Raw genomic sequence first — 20,132 nt, 5'->3', positions numbered from 1 at the left:
GGGGGGGGATGTTATGATTTGAACAAACTTGAATCTACACTACCTGAGGATGCTTCCATATCAATATGACTCATCATGGCTTTGTTGTTCTTGAGAAGAAAATTTTTAAAGATATTTCCCATATATGTTCTTTTGTAAAACTTAGATCCCCCATTATGGCTCCAGCCTACTACTGGAGGATGCCTTGAACAAACTTGAATCTTCCATATCAATATGACTAATCATGGCTTTGTTGTTCTTGAGAAGAAAATTTTTAAAGATTTTTCCTATACATACCTATTTAAAACTTTGATCCCCCATTGTGGCCCCACCCTACCCCCGGGGGTCATGATTTGAACGAACTTGAATCTACACTACCAGAGGATGATTCCATATCAATATGACTAATTGTGGCTTTGTTATTCTTGAGAAGAAGATTTTTTTAAAAGATTTTTCCCATATATTCCTATGTAAAACTTTGATCCCCCATTGTGGCCAACCCTACCCCCGGGGGTCATGATTTGAACGAACTTGAACCTACACTACCAGAGGATGATTCCATATCAATATGACTAATTGTGGCTTTGTTGTTCTTGAGAAGATTTTTAAAGAATTTTCCTATATATTCCTATTGTAAAACTTTGATCCCCCATTGCCTCAACCTACCCCGGGGGGTCATGATTTGAACAAACTTGAATCTACACTACCTCACAATGATTCAACATAAGTTTCATTACTTTCATATTTCCAAGCACAGTGGTTTTTGAAAAGAAGATTTTTATATGATGCCATTAATTTTTCACAAATTCATAATTATCTCCCCTTGAAAGAAAGCGTGGCCCTTCATTTGTACAAATTTGAATCCCCTTCACCCAAGGATACTTTGTGGCAAGTTTGGTTGAAATTGGCCAAGTGGTTCTTGAGAATGGAAAGTTTACGACAACGCCGACGACGACAGACAACGGACAAATTTTAATCAGAAAAGCTCACTTGAGCCTTCGGTTCAGGTGAGCTTATAATAACTGATACCGACCACTTTCGCTACTGACCGAATTTGACCTTGACTTTAAGGAGCAAAATTAAAGAGATGTGTCCAAATTCAACTCTTGGTTTATTCAATGTGGGTGCTCATCAACTTCCACTGCGGACATTAATGGCAAGTAAACTATTTACATGCGTGCAGTGGAATGTTCAAATGTAAAAATTAATAAACCATTTCTAACACATATACATGTACAGGTCACTGTTTGTATCTGGTATGCAGGGTGAGTGGACCAGGGCAGGAGGTGCTGAATGGATGTTGGTGATAGTACAACTGATTCTGGTAGAAAGATTCAGAAGAACATTGTTCTTGGAAAAAAAGAATGCTGGTAGACGTTTATTAGACAGCAGTGTAGTACAACTTCAGGCAGTGACTGTTCTTAGATCCTCGGAGAAAGTTGCTAGAGAAGGTTGGTATGCTTTTGGGAATGCTATAAGTTGATTGACTTTTTTGTACATGAGTGTTATATGTCAGTGCAAATGCGTTTCTGTTCTATGGTGTTCCTTTTTAGTTGCTGCATCATAGATGGCAGGTCTTTCTGGGTTGTAAGGTTTGTTGTTTACAAATCTTGCTGCATTACGTTGTACTTGTTCTATCAGTTGCTGTTGTTTTCTGTTGTGGATTCCATATTGATGTTGCGTATTCCAGCTTTGGTTGCACTAAGGTCTGATAGGCTCTTTCCTTGGCCTTTGGTGGACAATGTCGAAAATCCAAACACACTGGAGGCTTTCTTGTAGATGTTATCTATGTGTAAGTTGTACTTCAAGTTGTCACCGTGTTCAAAGCCTAAATATGGATAGTGATCTACTATCTCGAGTGCCTCGCATTTTATGATGTAAATGAAAGCTCTCTTTCTTGTTAAAGTTCCAGATTGCATGATTGCGCACTTCTTCATGTTAAATTCCACTTGCCAGATATGTAGCTTCAGTCCACTAGTGTCTTTAAGTCCCTCTGCAGCTGTTCGACGACTTTTTCACCATGGGCAAACAGCACAGGCACTTGTTTCTGTGGCGGAATACTTTCTTGCATTTTGCTGTGCTGTTTGCCCATGGTGAAAAAGTCGTCGAACTATTTACCGGCGTGCATTTGATTTTTCATGACGAAACTTTTCTGGTTTCATCCGTGTCATGACGTCACACAAGCTAATTTATACTGACGATTCGGACAATAGCAAGTTTTTGCCCCCCTCGACATCAAGTATTTTCCTCGGCTGCAACTCGGGAAATGGTTGCCGTCTTGGGAGACAATAAACTTGCAATTGTCCAAATAACAAGTAAATAGTAAACAAGGAAATAGGTGTATAATATACATGAAAATATGTGCATAACTAACATGTACAGGTGTATAATATATACGTATGTAGTGCTCTCATTCTTAAATGTGCATCAATAAATCCTATGTACTGATGTAACCATCGTGATTTTGAAAAAGAAGGGAAAAGTAAAACCCTGTTACTGGTAAACAAGTTTTATTTTTTAAAGATAATCTAAGAATCCATGCTTGCTATCCCACAAAACGATAAATATTCTTCAAATATAACTACTGCTTATGTTCAATCTATAAGTAATATTTTAAATTTTTAATATTGGTTGTGATGGGTAGGGGTTTGTTTTGGCAAATGCACAATTTTATCCAAATTTCATGCATTTCAATAAAAAGATATCAACTAACAAACACATTTCGTTACCAAATATCTGTGACTACCGCATATACAATTCACCGAGGCTCTTGTAGGAGTAGGAAGTATGTAGATAACGCATTTGTTGGATCCGCCAATTTATTATTTCTCCAAGTGTTTGTCCAGCTCTTTGCATGACCGAACATTAAAAAAAATAACCTTTGAGCTGTTAATGTCGGAGTATCAATGTCTACAGAGACAGAGCTATGTTTTATAAAGTCATTCTTCTTCCATATTTCATTAAGGTAGTTTTCCTGGGTGAGTATGAACTTCGTTGCCACACTAATATGATTAAAGTAAATATAAAAATTGTCTTGGTTTCTTGAGCAGTGGGCACCTAGCTTTCGTTCTATGTATTATAATATGGAATCGTATTCGGCATCTTGTTCTTTTGATTTATCTCTAAGCATATATAAATGTACAAACATTTTTTGAGAATTCATTCATCGAAAACTTCAGTTTTATTAAAGTCAAGAGACATATATCTCATAGACAATATTTACAATCATATACATTTTAGTATATATAATGATGAGATTTACATCCAACATGTACAATATATAACGTAATGATATTTTCAGTAATTCATAAATTGGTCAAGACTATGTTCTTGTTGCAGACTAGCTTATGCCTTGATGTCTGTTTATGTAATATTGTTATTATTTCTATCCCCTAAGGCGCTCGTCTTCTGAATTGAGTGGGTTTTTGTGACCTGTCTTTATTCATGATTGCAGTGTCGCAAATTATATGCAGATTGACGGCAAATGCATGATTTTTTTATCGACTGCTCTATTATAACCTCTTAAATCTTTTTGTTTTCATACATCAACTTAAGAGGCTTAGATCTAACCTACTAGTAAAAAGTTTGTTCTTATTTCAGCATCTTAATTAATTGGATCTTAACCAGTATATACATCGACTGACACGCTAATGCATGACCGTGGGAACCGGGGGGGGGGGGTGCCCCCAATAATTTTGCCGATATATAGATTACTATAGTAAACATAGATACTATAGATGCTTGTGCCCCTCAATAAAAACGTCTGATGACCTTTTTTTCTTTTTCTTTCTTTCTTTTTTTTTTTTTTGGTCAAGGAATGTTTGGTAGTTGATGACCTTTTTTTGCTTGTCAGGAAATTTCTGGTAGCCTCCTCAACTGTCAACTGAAAAATGTATGCCTGTGCCCCCCCTCCCCCCACTGAAATTGCTTCCTACGGGCCTGTAATGCTGTTCCACAACACCATATCCACTAAAAATAATATTATCATTATCATAAAATGATATTTCATATACGGCAACCAACCACCACTGCCAACTGCTGCATGCTTACCACTGTCCACTACTGGATGCTAATGTCTTACAGAATTGTGCATGTGGTATTTCTTTTATTCAAAACTCGATCAAGATGAATTTAAGAACCTTATCCAAAAACCATTCTGAAGGAATACTTATAATTCAGCCTGTACTTCTTGGAATTAAGAATTTTGCACGCGCTTTAAACAGTACTAGTTAAAGATACATTACTGCAATAAGAAACATCATCTGTACATATACGTGTAGGCATGCAGTGGCAGCGTTTGATAGTTTTATAAGAGCAGTAGTTGGCTAATGTCATATATGGAATTCCACGTCCTTAAAACATTAATTGTAGTAGAGTATATCTATTCATGTTTTGTTGCTCAGAATTTACCGATGCACAGAATATCGCTATAGACGTCCCCCGGAAGACGATAATCCACGGAGAGGAGGATCTAGTAGTGGCGTGCTCACTCCTACGGTACAATGCCCTCCTCAAGGTAGAATACATTCAACTCTTCAAAAACACATCACAAGGCCAGGAAGAACTGTTGGCCACCGTATCAGACGAGGTACAAAGCCCTTTCACCAGGTCTGGAGTCCGAATCAGTGGCTCGCTTCGCCCCTTATGGTCGGCAAACCTTAACTTCACCATAGCGAGAGAATTCGTAGATTGTCTCGGTGATAGTGCAGGGTATGTTTGTTCGTTGAAAGCAACGGATCAACTGTTTAAACCAGTCCAGCAGCTTACCGAGGCAGTGCCAGTCTATATTGCAGGTATGCATACACATCTACCTCGGGTATCCGGGTATGAACATACTTATATCTAAAGACGGAACATAGTGCTCTATTATATGTAGCTGTAATCTAATTACACGCGAGTTTTTATTTTCGTACAATTTCATACATGTTTTTGCTTACGCCTATACAATACAGCCCGAGACATAATATAATTAGCAAATGATAATAAAGAAACATAATTCTATAAACATAATGCCTTATCATAGTACTGGGTATGTCTTTTTGGTGCGTAACAATGACTGGAGATACTTTAATTTCTTCCTTCTTATAAAACAATTTAATTATTTGTTTTTTTATTCCCCCGTAATCGAAGATTCGGGGCATATAGTTTTTGGCCTGTCCGTCCTTCTGTCTGTTAGACTGTCCGCAAAAACTGAAAACCTTTCCCATATTGAATTGAATTGAATTGAATTGAATGGTTGGGCTAGGGCTCTCATACTTCACTTGTGTATTTCTTGTGACAAGACCTTTCTTCGGGAACCAACACATTTGACCTCTGACCCTGGACTTTGACCTATTTTTGCAAATTTTTACCAAACTTTTGAACGGTTGATGCTAGGGCTTTTATATTTCACTTGTGTATTTCATGTGACCAGATCTTTCTTTGGGTACCAAGAATTTCAAACTTTTGACCTTGACGTTTGACCTATTTTTGAAAAACTTTAATCTTGACCATAACTTTTGGACAGTTAGTGCATTCTAGGGCTTTCATATGTGTATTCCTTGTGACAAAACCTTTCCTTTGGCACCAATATTTTTGAACCCTTGACCTTGAAATTTGACCTACATTTGAAAAACTTTAACCTTGGCCTTGAGCTGCCATACGGGGGCATCAGTGTTTCACAAACACATCTTGTTTTCTTTTTGAGTGAAATGCAGCACAGGAGAAGCAACTGTTTGTAAGTATATCTTCGTATCAATACGTACAGGTACCAGATGGTATACATAAATATGTGATAAATCTCTTTACATCTCAAAAAGGGGGATATAGGCATAAAGGGGTACTAGTAATTAACACGGTGCGTCTAGCCTTAAAACCAGTTTGTGAGTTTTTGGAGGGATGTGTTGACGAATGAAATTTGGAATTAATAAAACTTCTAATCTTACATGGTTGATTTTCCAGAAGAAAGTGCAAAATATAATATTCAGTACTGCACCTGGGCAAAAAAGATATATATTTTTTTTATTTCAAAGGTAAATTTTACAATCAGACAAACACAAATGTGGTGGTAATAGGCATCACGGTTGCTATATTGATAGTTGTAATAGGAGCTGGTGTGAATTTTGCGATCTGGAGGAAATACCATAGTAAGTATTGCTGGATTTTAGGAAAATGCATGATCGTTATCAAAAGTTTGCCATTTATGAATATATCTTTCAGCGATTAAATTTATATATTTATTTATAAATGATAATTATGAGCTATGATGCCTTTAAAATTTTCTTGACTTGATCTCTTTACAAGAACAAAATTATAATACTTATTTTTAATTTTTTAGGTGTTCTGAATAGGTAAGTATTTAGGGAAGTTTATATGTCGCACATTTTATTTTATTATTGATATTGCATGGAATAATTATACATACGTACGTCTGTAACAATGTTTTTTAATTAATCTTTAGGCATATAGACCATACAGAAAGAAGACAGAGTCAGTTAGAAGAAGAAGCACAAAGACAAGGTAATCTTTTGAATTATTATTGAATATTGCACGAACCAGAATTCGCTGTTTATAAGAAATAATATTATACTTTCATATTTTCTTTACAGATCTTGATTCCTCACTAAAAGGAGAGAGGTAAAAAAAAAAAAAAGTCAACTTCTAATTAAAAAAAAAAATCGATCTAACTCCTCTTGAAAAAAAAAAACAAACCCTTTTTTTATTTGAGTGTGCAGTGGAGAAACAGTTGAATTTCTGATTACAGGCCACACTACACAGAACTGAATGGCACGGACAAACAGGAAACATATGACGTCCTACATCCGTATCTGGAACCCATCTCATCACGTGACAGTAGTTATCATTATGTCAATAATAAATTAAAGTGACGTGTCATATTTATTGCGTTTCTTTTGATTGATAAGTCTTCAGTTTATATTTCTATGAAGAGTGGGGGATTAAAATGACAGATGCATTTACCACACGTATTTTCAATTTAAAGTGACATATCGGCAAAAGGCAAAAAATTATGTTAAATGAAACTAACATTTTGATATGAGTTTGAAGCATAAAAGTGTGCGTATAGTTTTAAAATATTACTATTTAAATAACATACTTCATGTTGTGATTTATTGATGTCCATCAAAATGGATGCAGTTAGAAAGTTAAATTTACACTAAGATATAAATGTGATGATGGACCATGATTTAAAACGAAAGAAATTAAAATATATCACATAATTAAGTTAACAAATCTTTATTTGTTTTATCAAATCTTATTATCTATAAACAATTGCGAAACGGTACATTCGTAAAAGGAATGTGGTGTTTATGATTTGACAAATAGTAAATCAAGTTAAGTCTGAAGTTTTAAGAATTCAAAGCCTTTTAGGATCAATCTGTGGGTGAAAAAAAATTAAAAGGCGTAATTAACCGCTTTTTTAAAAGGCATATTAACGCGGAAAAGGAGTAATAACGCCAAAAAAAGGAGTTATAACGCCATAATAAAGGCGTAATAACGCGAAAAAAGGTGTTATTACGCCTTTTTAAAAGACGTTATAACGCATTTTGAAAAGACGTAATTACTGATATTTAGAGTACGAGTTTCCTACTGTATCCGGAGATACAGGGCGGGACTTAAGGCGAGAGCGACATATATCGGATATTGCAAAACAGAGATTTTTTTTAAACCGCCGCGTTTTACAGAAGAAAATGCAGCTAAAACAACCCGTTTTTTCCTTAAATTCCAATATGCCAACAAAGGAATTGACGCAATTAATTTAAGTAATATTCTTAATCACAAAAGGGTCCAGTCTTGTATTCCACCGTATTTCAAGTTGAAGACTACACCTTGTATTTCCTACAAATATACATCGACTATTGCTTCCAAACTTTAATTACAAGAAAACTTTAAAGGGACTGGATAGCGAATATCTGAAACATAATCCTTCGTGTTCATGTCCTTCTTCACCCTATAACTATAGTCCTGCTGGACACGTTATTACTGGTGACGTAAATATAGTTAATAACAAGAAAACATTGATGTAACCATCAATTGTCGCCCGGGAAATAAATAAAGTAAACAATGGAAATGAGTCTTGATCATCAAACCGCTTCGATATGTGTGAAAAAGGCATGCGTCTACATGATGGAGACGATAGTCGAGAATATTTTGAAAACTTATAGTCGGATGAAAATCGAACAAAAACGATACCCTTTTAAACTTTATCAATTCCTCAAGTAATGCTGGCTGCATAAAATATAATTTGAAACCAGACACATGCATCACCTATTTTCAAAAATGTCTTTCACTTAAAGAATATAAAACACGAACTATGTAAAGTACTTTTTTACGTTTTTATGCGATAAGTAAAATTCGATGTTCCAAAAAAAGGGACCTGTCGTTTTTTCGATAGTAAATGATAAGCAACTTTATATATTAAATATGAAAAACATATATATTTTTACAGATTCACTTTATGGAAGTAAATATATTGTGTATCTCGTAATTTATAAAGGGAAAGAACATTCTGATTAACTATCTTTTTAATGTTTAGAAAACCTTTAATTCTGAATAACTTCTCCCACCTCAATCCCCATATACCAACACTTAAACTTATATGTATAGAGCAGCCCGGTCCTCCGGGCTGCAATGAGGACCTTAGATCACAAATTTTAAAAGGTCCTAAATAAAGGGAACACCGATTATTTAACCGGCGTCGTAATTTCATAAATATGGATTCTTTAGATTACGCCAGGCGTTGGGCCAGACATGAAAAATTTGTCAGAATGGATTAAATGTATCAGATGTATGTTAAAATCTCGCATTAAGCGATTGAGGGGCAATATGAAAACCATCTATCCTTCTGTATTCAATAATTCAGAAGTGAAAAAAAAGAATTAGATAGATTACACGATCAGTACATGTACGTACTGGTCCATGCTGACAAAGCAGGAAACAACATTGTCTTTGTTTGTAAGGCTCATTATATAAATTGTATTTTAGAGGAACTGGGATTTAATTCTACAAGTGGTAATCCAACTTATAGTCTTATACCCATAGCTCCCTTTCTAAGGAGGAAATTCTTCAAAATCACGTCAGTAATCATCGTCGCAAACCACGGCTAAAATGTTCGATCCTCTCCCATTCTGGCCACGGGTAGGAGAGAGCTACTAGTATATGCGGACTCCGGGCCGTGGCTTGAGACGATGATGTCAGTTTTGAATATTTTTAATATTCCCAACAACCAAAATGAATTTGAATTACCATATCTATATTGATTCCGAAACTTCATAAAAATCTCTAAAAACAAAAATACATAGCGGGTTCCAGTAAATGTTCTACCAAGCCTCTTTCTTTACTCCTCACTGGGATATTAACAGTAACGAAGGAGAAACTTCAAGAGCACTGTGCAACAATATATTCGAGAAGTGGTGTAAATCAGATGTGGATACTAAAAAATTCCAAGGAACTTTTGGAACATTTGAAATCACAAAATTTTACCAAAATCAACAACATAAAAACTTACGACTTTTCAACTTTATATACAACTATTCCCCTCGATAAATTAAAATCCAGACTTTCTGACATCGTTGACAGCTGCATTTTCAATAAAAACGGAACTCGTAAATTTACTTACCTTGACATTGTTCATTTGCAAAATTACTTTGTTAATAAACAATCTAATTGTACACACAAGTACTCTGAAGTTGACATTAAAAAGATGCTCGAGTTTCTGATTGACCATATCTATGTGGTGTTTGGAGACCAGGTCTTCCAACAATCTATTGCAATTCCCATGGGTACCAATTGCGCCCCGTTATTAGCAGACCTATTTTTTGTATTCAAATGAAGCAGAATTTGTTCAAAATCTTTTACGTGAAAAGAAGAAAACAATTGCTGTGACCTTCAACTCGACATTTAGATATATCGACGACGTATTGTCAATTAACAATGGTTATTTCCATTCTTATGTGGACACGATATATCCCGGTAAGCTTGAGATAAAAGATACCATAGAGTCTGACACATCTGTTTCATATTTGGATATTTTATTAGAAAAAGACATTAATGGTAATCTAACAACCAAGCTTTATGATAAACGTGATGACTTTAACTTTTCAATCGTCAACTTCCCCTTCTTATGCTGCAGTATATACACTTATCACCTGCATACGGGGTTTATATCTCTCAGTTGATTCGATACGCCAAAGCATGTCCTACGTATGAACAATTTCTAAAACGAGGTAAGTTATTGACAAATAAGTTGATGAAACAAGAATATCAGCAGTCTCGTTTAAAGTCATCATTTCGTAAGTTCTATGGTCGATACAATGACCTTGTCAGCAAATACAATCTATCATTAAGTCAAATGCTGACTGACTTTTTTCATACTAATTGTTAGGCCATTATTTACACACTGAATTGTCGATGGATTTTTCCGTTATTTTCCCGATCATGACAAGGAACACACGGCGGGTGTGACCGGTCGGCAGGGGATGCTCACTCCTCCATGGCACCTGATCTCACCTCTGATGACTTAAAGGTCCGTGTTTGCTCTGCTCCTATTTTGTTATGTTTAATTGATTTTTGAGCTCGAATACCGTTCGTTATCTCCATATATTTCATACAGTAGGAAACGAGTATTCTAAATGTCTTGTGACATGACATTTCTTATGACCTCACTAATTTACATGTGTATTTGTGTACATATCTCTCAACCAGTCAGGTGATTTTGCAGAAAGTTGATTTAGTACCGAATTTTTTTAGCAGTCGTAGTTGAAATGCCAAGTGAGGTGGACTTGCAGGTATTTATCAGTTTAAATAATTATTAAAAAAAAATGGCGCGCTTCAGCATTTATCCACACGTAACGATCACGCTCATAGTGTCAGGGCTGATTATGAAATACGATTTACCAGTTTGGACAATTTATTTTTAATTTTGTCAAAGAGACCCAGGCATTTATGAACTACCCAACTCCCTCCTTTCTAAAATTTTTGAATCTGCCACTGGTAACTATATAAATGTTGTAAAATTCTATCCTAAATTCACCTCAAGGCGTCTTTTCACCTCTCTGTAAGAAGCTTTAAAAATATGATATAATTATCATGATATATCAGAAGCTTTCAATATATGATATATCAATTAAGTATAGGTATGGTAGATGAAATGCTCCTCATTGAGATTTATAAGTCTGTCTGTGGAGTTGCATGAATTTAATAAATCCTTATTTGAATTCAGATATTCTAAAAATAAGATAAGAACTGACAAGATGTGCCTCTTTCTCAGTTTTAACCCCCCCCCCCCCCCCCCACACACACATGTACACACATGTAGATTTAAAATACATTTTTTATCACATGTCTCAAAATTATTGAAAGGAAAACAAATGAAATGAATATTTACAATGAAAGTTACATATATTACCAAATACTCTAAATATCTAAGATTTTATATCATCTATAGTATTTAGGGGATTCACGCCTTTCCGGTCATTATATTTATCATCAAAATAGAGGTCATGTGACACGGAACTGAAGAGCCACCATCTTGAAATGAATCAGAAGAGGAATTGATAAATAAATGGTGTTAAACCCCAAATTTCATGTAATTTATACTATCAGATACAAGTATTGCTTAAAAACGTAACATCCATGTCTTCAGGCAATACGTTACAGGTACAGTATTTGCTACACCTTGAAAGGTCAATGTAAACTCGGTTCCTCGCTGCTTGATGATTACCTCTTTAGTGTATTTGGAAATCGTGTGATAATGTATATATGACATTCCTGTATAGCTTTATAATAAAACACTTATTGCAGTCCATGTATCAGAAAACTATTTATTACACGAGAAGCATTGTCGAATTTATAGCATCAGTTCAATTTTAGAAGGGAAGCTGTCCATTCTGACATGCATCTTTATGTGGTGATTATGTTATTATTATTTTTTTTTTTACATCATATACCACAACTGCATTTATCCACGATGACATCAAAAGAAGGCACATTAAAGTAGAGCAGAAAAAATGGCAGAGAATAAAAAATATATTCTTTGGTTTTACGTACACATTATCCATGCATATTTTTTTCCCACTTATATTGCAATCTTTCATAACAACAAAGTTTGCACAAATCTTTACACGAATACTTATAAAACATAAGAAAAGTGAACCTTAGTTCCAGAATGTATTTTTAGAACTGCTTAGCATCAAAATTTGGAATACCATTAGCAATGTCTATTTTTAGATGTTTCTGCAAGTCCCATGATTTGCATGTGATATTGATCAAAGAAATGAGCATGATTATTCCTAATAACTACATTGGTGATCAGTTTATGTGTATATAGGTGTTGCTATGACTCAGTTCAGAATATGTTTTATGTGCTGGATGAGAAAGCACACTCTGTCAAAATTCGGCAGGGGAGAAGGTAGTGCTATCACATGCACTCTTGACAATTTCCAACATGAATTCTGTTTTTCGGCCATATGTAAATGGGCATGGAGCATATGTTCCTGGCACTGCTTTACTTGTAAGAACAAGTTATATTGGTAGTTTTAAGTACATTAGTTGTTAAAATGTGTAAATGATTTATTTAATAACTGCTGATTTCCATCCATTTGCAGAAAGCCATTGAGCTTGTTACAAAAGCCACAGAAGAAGACAAGAATAAGAATTATGAGGAAGCCCTACGGCTGTATGAACACTCAGTAGAGTACTTTTTACATGCTATGAAATGTAAGTACATTAACCGTTGTAATATTTTGATGTTATGTATAATGTAATGCCAAATTTCTTTTCCCTAATTGTCGTTTAGCTTTTATTATATATATGTGTAATGAATTTTAGATGAGGCACAGAGTGAGAAAGCTAAAGACAGTATCCGAGCCAAATGTGCACAATATCTAGACAGAGCAGAGAAACTAAAACAATTTTTGAACAAAAAGTCAAAAAAGCCAGTAGCTGATGGAGAGGGATCAAACAACAAAGGGTTAGTAATTGTGTGAAAAGATCAATTCATCCCAGGAAACATATAATGAGATGGCAAGAGAGAATAAATCATTGTTTTATTGGATTTTAGAAAATCATCAAAGAACAATGACTCTGACAGTGATGAAGAAGATCCAGACAAAAAGAAGTTTTCAAATCAGCTGTCAGGTGTGTAATGTCTACAATTATGAATTAAACATTATTACAATCAAAAGCATTGCCAACTCTTTCTTTATTATAAACAAATCTGGTTTGAAGAACTGAAATATAGTGTTCTGCATATGTCAATCTGATAAATATTCTTGGGTTTCAATTTGCTTATAAAAAACTGGAAATTTAAGATAACCAATTGTTGTACGTTCTTGATTCATTTTGGCTTATTATCCCATTTTCCACAAAAGTAAGACATTTCACCATATTGTAAACTGGCCCAATATTACAGGTGCCATTGTGATGGAAAGACCTAATATAAAATGGGATGATGTTGCTGGTTTACACATGGCTAAGGAAGCGCTTAAAGAGGCTGTTATTCTTCCCGTAAAATTTCCACACCTTTTTACTGGTAAGTAAACCATCTAGCACTACAAATGATAAATAAATTTCTTAAGTAAGAGTTACTACATGAACTTGAAGGAAAATTTAAAAGACTGCCGCAGAATACAAATGAGATTTATTATTAGAGATTGCTTTTATTAGTTACTACTCTTCAATTTTAAAATCGCCTGAGTCACTCTGGTTTGTTAGTATAATATTAAAGCATTTCTATGTTGAAGACTTTGTCATTCTTAATTAATGAATTTGTTTATTTTCTTGCAGGTAAAAGAAAACCTTGGAGAGGAATTTTGTTGTTTGGAGTTAGTATTCTCAAATAAAATTTTTGGTTTTACATATATGTTAAAAAAAAAGGTATATTTTGAAAAAAAAATTCTGTAATGAATTGGACTTATTTATTCTCATTCAAATGGTTTTCATTTTAAAAAAAAACAAAAATTTTGTCATATATATTGCAGCCTCCTGGTACAGGAAAGTCCTACTTAGCCAAGGCTGTGGCAACAGAAGCCAATAACTCTACCTTCTTTTCTGTTTCGTCAGCTGATTTAGTGTCAAAGTGGCTGGGAGAAAGTGAAAAGTAAGTCAGCAGTTTTATGGGCACAGAATATAACTTACATATGTAAAATATAACCAGGTAAAAGTTTTTGGAGCAGTTTCATTATCAGGTAATTAAAAGCTTTATCCTAATTAAACTTGCATGATAATTTATCTAAGGTTGCATTTCACCAGAACGTTCTTTTCCTTTCTTATGGATAACATTAATTGCAGTAAGTTCAGTAATCTCTTACCGGTAATACTTTTGTTTTAAAATATATTTTCCTTATTCCATAATACAAAATGTTGGCAGAATACATGTAATCATGTATATGTTTCTGTAAAGTAATTCTGATATGTTAATTTCAGATTGGTAAAGACATTATTTGCCTTAGCTCGTGAGAATAAGCCCAGCATTATATTTATTGATGAAGTGGATGCCCTTTGTGGATCCCGTAGTGAGAATGAATCTGAGTCTGCTAGGAGAATCAAAACTGAGTTTCTGGTCCAGATGCAGGGAGTGGGTGTGGACAATGATGGTGTTCTAGTATTAGGAGCTACAAATATACCCTGGGTTCTGGACTCAGCTATAAGGAGAAGGTGGATATTGTTTGATGATTTAAAACCTCTTTCTCTCTCTCTTTATATATATGTATATATATGTCTATTTTCTTGGTGGTAGATGTTTAATACGGATGCACAATTGTATCTGTATATACATATATCATGATTTTTTATTGCACGATATGTATCATAATATAGAGGCTAAAATACAGGTATTTAGTTTGTATTTATAAATTCTAGAAATAATTTTGTGGTTCAAACACTTGAATTACAATTACCAAAACTGTAAAGTATGAAGTAAAACAACATCATACTAGCATCTAAACATGCTTTATTAATATATAAATAAAAATGAAAAACATGAAGTTATGTTTTCAATATATACACAGTGTTTTCCCTAAGAAATGGCTCTGGCCAAATTGACTGCTTCAATTGATAAAAATGTTGCTTTGAAATTAAAAAATCAAAATTTCACTGTTGTAAGGACTACAAAGATTTGTCATAAACCTCAACCCCAAGCCTGTTACAATTGATCACTAATCCCTTATTCCGTAATAAAGGAAGACACTGTGTACATGTATGTGTTAGAAAAATTATGGAAATTCATTTGAAATCATAGTAAAATTGCATTTAAAAATATCATGATATTATCTCAATATTTTGAAAAAATCATGATATATATCTATATCATGATACAAAATTACCTATCCTAACATTTAATTTCATTATACAGTATTCATTATTATGAATTTAATTATTATATCAATAGTTTTTAATATAATGACTATGACTAGGAAATAGCTTTGTGTGTGTATGTACAGCCATTAGCAATTTACAAATAATCTTTTGTGGGTGTATGTGTGTTTTAAAGTTAAGCTGAGTGAATTTCAAAACAAGGCATCTGTATCACTGTGTTTTCTTATAATTTGGCAACAAGTTTTCATGTAAATAACTCAGTTATGTAATATTGTGTTTGAATGAGGTGTAACAATGTCACAGTCATAAAATATATACTGTAATAATATAATTGTAATCTAAAAATATATATACATTTTGTACAAGATATATTTTAAAAAAAGTCTTTTTTTTATATTTGATAAGGTTTGAGAAAAGAATTTATATCCCCTTGCCTGAAGCCCCTGCAAGAACAGAGATGTTTAAACTTCATCTAGGGAACACCCCTCACAGCCTTACTGAGGAGGAATTCAGAGAACTAGGAAGGAGAACAGAGGGGTATTCTGGAGCTGACATATCCATTGTGGTCAGAGATGCTCTAATGCAGCCAGTCAGAAAGGTTCAAACAGCTACACATTTCAGAAAAGTAAGTCAAACAAAATTAGCCGTCATAATATACATGAACATGCCTTTCTTTAACCAGAGTGACCATTGAGGAGGGCCCAGGTGTGTGTAATACAGGTAACTCTCGATACCTCGAAGTCCGCGGGACCGAGGAAAAACTTCGAGAGATCAAGAGTTCGAGTTTTCAAGAGTCCGGAATTTCCCGGGTTTGTTGACAGGTTTTAAAATTAGTCTTAACGGATGTAATGGTTTTCATGCAGTGTTAACCTTTTACACGTGGTTTTTATAAAACAACGATATTTTTTCGTAATTTAGATGAATATTTCATTTAACTGAGTAATGCAAAAAAATGTATATCATCATTTCATGTATATTTATTTATTCTTTGTAATACGGACATCATACTATGCGTCGTACATGTACATAGCATTGACTATTCCAAACATGATCATTGAACACAGTTCTGTAAGTATTTGTCCAATAATAGTCGTCATATTGACATTGAGGCTGTTTCTGCTTTTTAATATTTCGTTTGACACTGACTGGAAATAAAATTTAAATTAGTGTTTCGTCTTTTAATCAATTACTACTTTTCGCTGACACTGCGTCTCTAAATTATCGTAAGACAGTCGATGATAATTATTTTAATAGCATATATGCAAAATATGATTAATTATAAATAAATTATCACCTTGCAGCATAAGTGTCACCTGAATAATCATCCCGTTCCTCGAGACCTGCGTCTTCTGCCTGGGGCCTTTTAAATGTCCAGGTAAAGGTGCTAATTATATAACCTTGTATACACATGGCCACTTCGAGGTATCGAGGGTAAATTCTAATAGAATATGCATAGCGGGACTGCATTTTGACTTCGAGAGATCAAGGGTTTCGAGAGATCAAGAGTTCGAGAAATCAAGAGTAAATTTGTTTAGTTATATAGTAGAAAAATTCGGGACCGGAGACTCACTTCGAGCGATCAAGAACTTCGAGAAATCGAAGTTCGAGCCATCAAGAGTTACCTGTATGTGTATCCATTTGTCTCAGATGTTTATGAGCCAATATGTGTACATGTTGTGTATTGAATACCACAATTTTGCAAACTTTTTACTTTTTATCTTTCAGTAAAAAGTTGAAAATATTCAAGTGCTTTAAAAAAAGGACATTTTGTTTTTTTTGGAAAAAAGGTTCACTTTAAATACTCTATAGTAATTGAAATCAAACATTTTTATAGAAACATGTTGTGCTTCATGAATACACAGTTCCAAATCTGCATCTGGATATTTTCAACATCCTATACACAGATGTAGACCAGAATGTAACTATCTTGCCATTTTTAATAAACAGGAACTGACTTTAATGAGTAAATATTTTTGGTTTAGGTGCGAGGTCCCTCGAGGGAGGATCCTAATGTGATAGTGGATGACCTACTGACTCCCTGCTCTCCAGGAGCCCCAGGGGCCATGGAGATGAACTGGACCGATGTTGATGGAAATAAATTGCTAGAACCCATTGTATCAATGGTTTGTACAATTCATTATTTCCAAGAGACATAGGACATAATATATTAAAAAGGAAATTGATTGGTTCATAGTGGTATTTTTTTAGAGTTATTTTTCAGAGTTAGTTTCATATTTAATAGGATTCAAAAATTCTTTCATGGAGTTAAAAAATTTTACAAGAGGAAATTTTTAAGGCATTCAAATTATTATAATGCTAAAAATTGGCAATTTTTTTTCAGAATGATATGCTTATGTCATTAGCCACGTCTAAACCTACAGTGAATGAAGCAGACCTTAAAAAGTTAGAGGAGTTCACTGCTGATTTTGGACAGGAAGGATAGTCAAGCTGTAGGGATCTCTTTATCTTTTGTATATTGTGTAATAATGTATAAGAACTTGTATGACAAGGAGCAAACTTGAAACTGGTGTTCTATGATATCCCATTGATGCACAAAGTATCTTGTTACTATGAATATAAACACTGTGTTGTGCGACCTGCTCATGTCCAGGATATCCTCTTATAGAATTCAGTTGTTGGCTATTGATTAGAAATTTCATTAAACTGTGATAGAAGTTGGTACATGATATCTGGTCTAACTGATTGTATGGCTGAGTGAGTGAGAGGAATTTTTTCTGTATGAAAACCATCTGATTTTTTTCAGCCTTTGCCTAGAGAATGTAAATGGTAATCAGTCTTATCATTTTAACCTACTTTATCTGCAATTTTGATTCTGACTGTGTGTTTTGTTGATTTGATTGTAGTTATGTAAATGTGGCATTAATTGTCCATTGACAGTAACACATGATGCCTTTTGTGTTTTTTTTTAAAAATATTTCTTTACATCTTTATGTTTTTGTAATAGTTGAAACAGTGTTCTGCGAAGATGCGCGACAAATTGAATAAATGTTAACAAGATTTATACACTGTAAAATAAAGTATTTAAAAACATTGAGACTTATTTAACTAGGTCACTAATGTATGGCAGTCAGAGCCTCTTGTTAGGTCACCTGAATAATGAGCGTTGAGCCTTCTACTAAAATTGTAAAGTTCAAAGTCATAGGGTTGGGCATTCGGTAGAACTCTATAGGTCATATTATAAAAATGCATAAAATTTTCAAAAATGTTTCTTCCCCCTGCATGTTTAACTGACAAATTTAGTGCATAGATATGATGAGCATGAATGCCTATGAAATTTGTGGCCCCTGGGTTAAGGGTTCTGGTGTCATGGTATGGCTGTATTGGTCATATAATGAAAATGCATTAATTCTCTGAAAATCTTCTCTGTGCCTTGGTATATAAAATAAAAACTTAGTGCATAATATGATGAACAAGAGTGCTTCTTCCAAAATTGTGAAATTCATGGCCCTGAATCAGGGATTCTGGAGTAAAGACTGGGGTTTCATGATCATATAGAGAAAATACATTAATTCTTTGAAAATCTTCTCTGCTCCTGGGAATTAAGCAGACATACTAAGTGCATGGTTATGATAAGCAAGAGTGCTTCTTACAAAATTGTGAAATTCATGCACGGGTCAGAGATTCTTGAGTTAGTGCGGGGCTCCATCATGTATAGTGAAAATTCATCATTTCTTTAAAAATCTTCTTCTTTGCTCCTAAGTGTTTAATAGATAACCTAAGTGCATGAATTATGGGATATGATGAGAAAGAGTGCTTCTTCCCAAAATATGAAATTCATGGCCGCATAGACAGGGGCTCTGGAATTGGAAATGGGTATAGATTATGAACATGTATGAAACTTTGAAACTTTTATTTTCACTAAAGCCCCCACATGGGGTATGTTAGTACAATAAGAGTTTAACAATTGAACAAATCAACATGTGAACAGTTAACATAATGAACCACAAAAAGAACTTTGATATGGACAGTACTGACGGTTGTATAAAAAAAAATCGTTTAATGTTTACATTGCAGGAAGTTCAGGCATGAAATAATTTAAGAACAGTTTTACAAAACTTAGCTAAACCTATTAGTTCATATATATCAGAAGTATTCATCAAATTATAAAAAGATATTGTGTTTGGATTTGTGTAAATATTGCTAGGTATAAATTTCTGTCTTTCATTCTTAAAAAAAGGACACTTAAATAAATAATGAAACTCATCACCAAGTTCATTGTTATTGCAGAGGTTACAATGTCTCTCAGATCTATCAATACTATAAAATCTACCAGCTTCAATTGGCAAGTTATGACTGACACAACGAAATTTACATAAATATAATCTAAGATCATTTGGTAACATGTTTAGATAATTTTCAAAACCAAAATCACACTTGTACATTCTATAATTAAGGCATTTCGGAGAATTTAATACATTTACATTCCAGTCTTGGATAAAACTATTCCTTAATGTATTCTTAACCAACACACCAATTTTGCATGATTTATCAACATACTGAGCATTCCACATTAGATCCAAATTACAATCATGTAAAATATTCTTAATTTCCATGAGCCATTTTGAATGGTAAAAACCTTTTAAGCTAAATTGATACAAAATTGAGTACAATGTGAAGGAAATTTTCTCATTTTTACCACACAAAATCCTTTGCCAGAAACCAGCCATTCTAGACTTTACTAATATACTAAGTGGTATTCTACCCAGCTCTCCATAAACAATACAATGAGGAGTAGTTTTTTTAACTTTCAAATTTTTTTTACAAAATTCCATATGAAAGAATTCTAAAATGCTGCAGTTTTCAAAACCCCATACTTCTAC

At 33.9% G+C, this 20,132-nt stretch overlaps 2 protein-coding genes across 3 annotated transcripts; both read left to right on the top strand.

Moving 5' to 3' along the window:
- Positions 1 to 2,878: 2,878 nt before the first annotated feature.
- On the top strand, positions 2,879 to 6,845 carry LOC133204985 (uncharacterized). Its single transcript, XM_061340725.1, has 8 exons — positions 2,879 to 2,957; positions 4,383 to 4,772; positions 5,666 to 5,695; positions 5,991 to 6,104; positions 6,296 to 6,308; positions 6,419 to 6,477; positions 6,567 to 6,594; positions 6,722 to 6,845. Exons 1-8 carry the CDS (start codon positions 2,906 to 2,908, stop codon positions 6,843 to 6,845), a joined length of 810 nt encoding a protein of 269 aa, XP_061196709.1. The 5' UTR covers positions 2,879 to 2,905.
- A 4,627-nt stretch (positions 6,846 to 11,472) lies between these two features.
- LOC133172253 (vacuolar protein sorting-associated protein 4B-like) lies at positions 11,473 to 18,342 on the top strand. Of its 2 annotated transcripts, none has more exons than XM_061307104.1 (11): positions 11,473 to 11,634; positions 12,582 to 12,693; positions 12,805 to 12,946; positions 13,037 to 13,113; positions 13,388 to 13,507; positions 13,762 to 13,799; positions 13,956 to 14,074; positions 14,401 to 14,631; positions 15,697 to 15,916; positions 17,274 to 17,414; positions 17,633 to 18,342. In XM_061307104.1, exons 1-11 carry the CDS (start codon positions 11,611 to 11,613, stop codon positions 17,732 to 17,734), a joined length of 1,326 nt encoding a protein of 441 aa, XP_061163088.1. In that variant the 5' UTR covers positions 11,473 to 11,610; the 3' UTR covers positions 17,735 to 18,342. The 2 variants fall into 2 exon arrangements, with proteins under 2 accessions (XP_061163088.1, XP_061163087.1); XM_061307103.1 differs by lacking the exon at positions 11,473 to 11,634 and adding an exon at positions 12,335 to 12,487.
- The last annotated feature ends 1,790 nt before the right edge of the window (positions 18,343 to 20,132 follow it).

The sequence above is a fragment of the Saccostrea echinata genome, unplaced genomic scaffold (genome assembly GCF_033153115.1).
Source record: "Saccostrea echinata isolate AGI-Se365-2 ecotype Australia unplaced genomic scaffold, CSIRO_AGI_Sech_v1 ptg000054l, whole genome shotgun sequence".
In the NCBI taxonomy this organism is placed as follows: Eukaryota; Metazoa; Mollusca; class Bivalvia; order Ostreida; family Ostreidae; genus Saccostrea; species Saccostrea echinata.
This window is presented reverse-complemented; position numbering and strand designations above follow the sequence as displayed.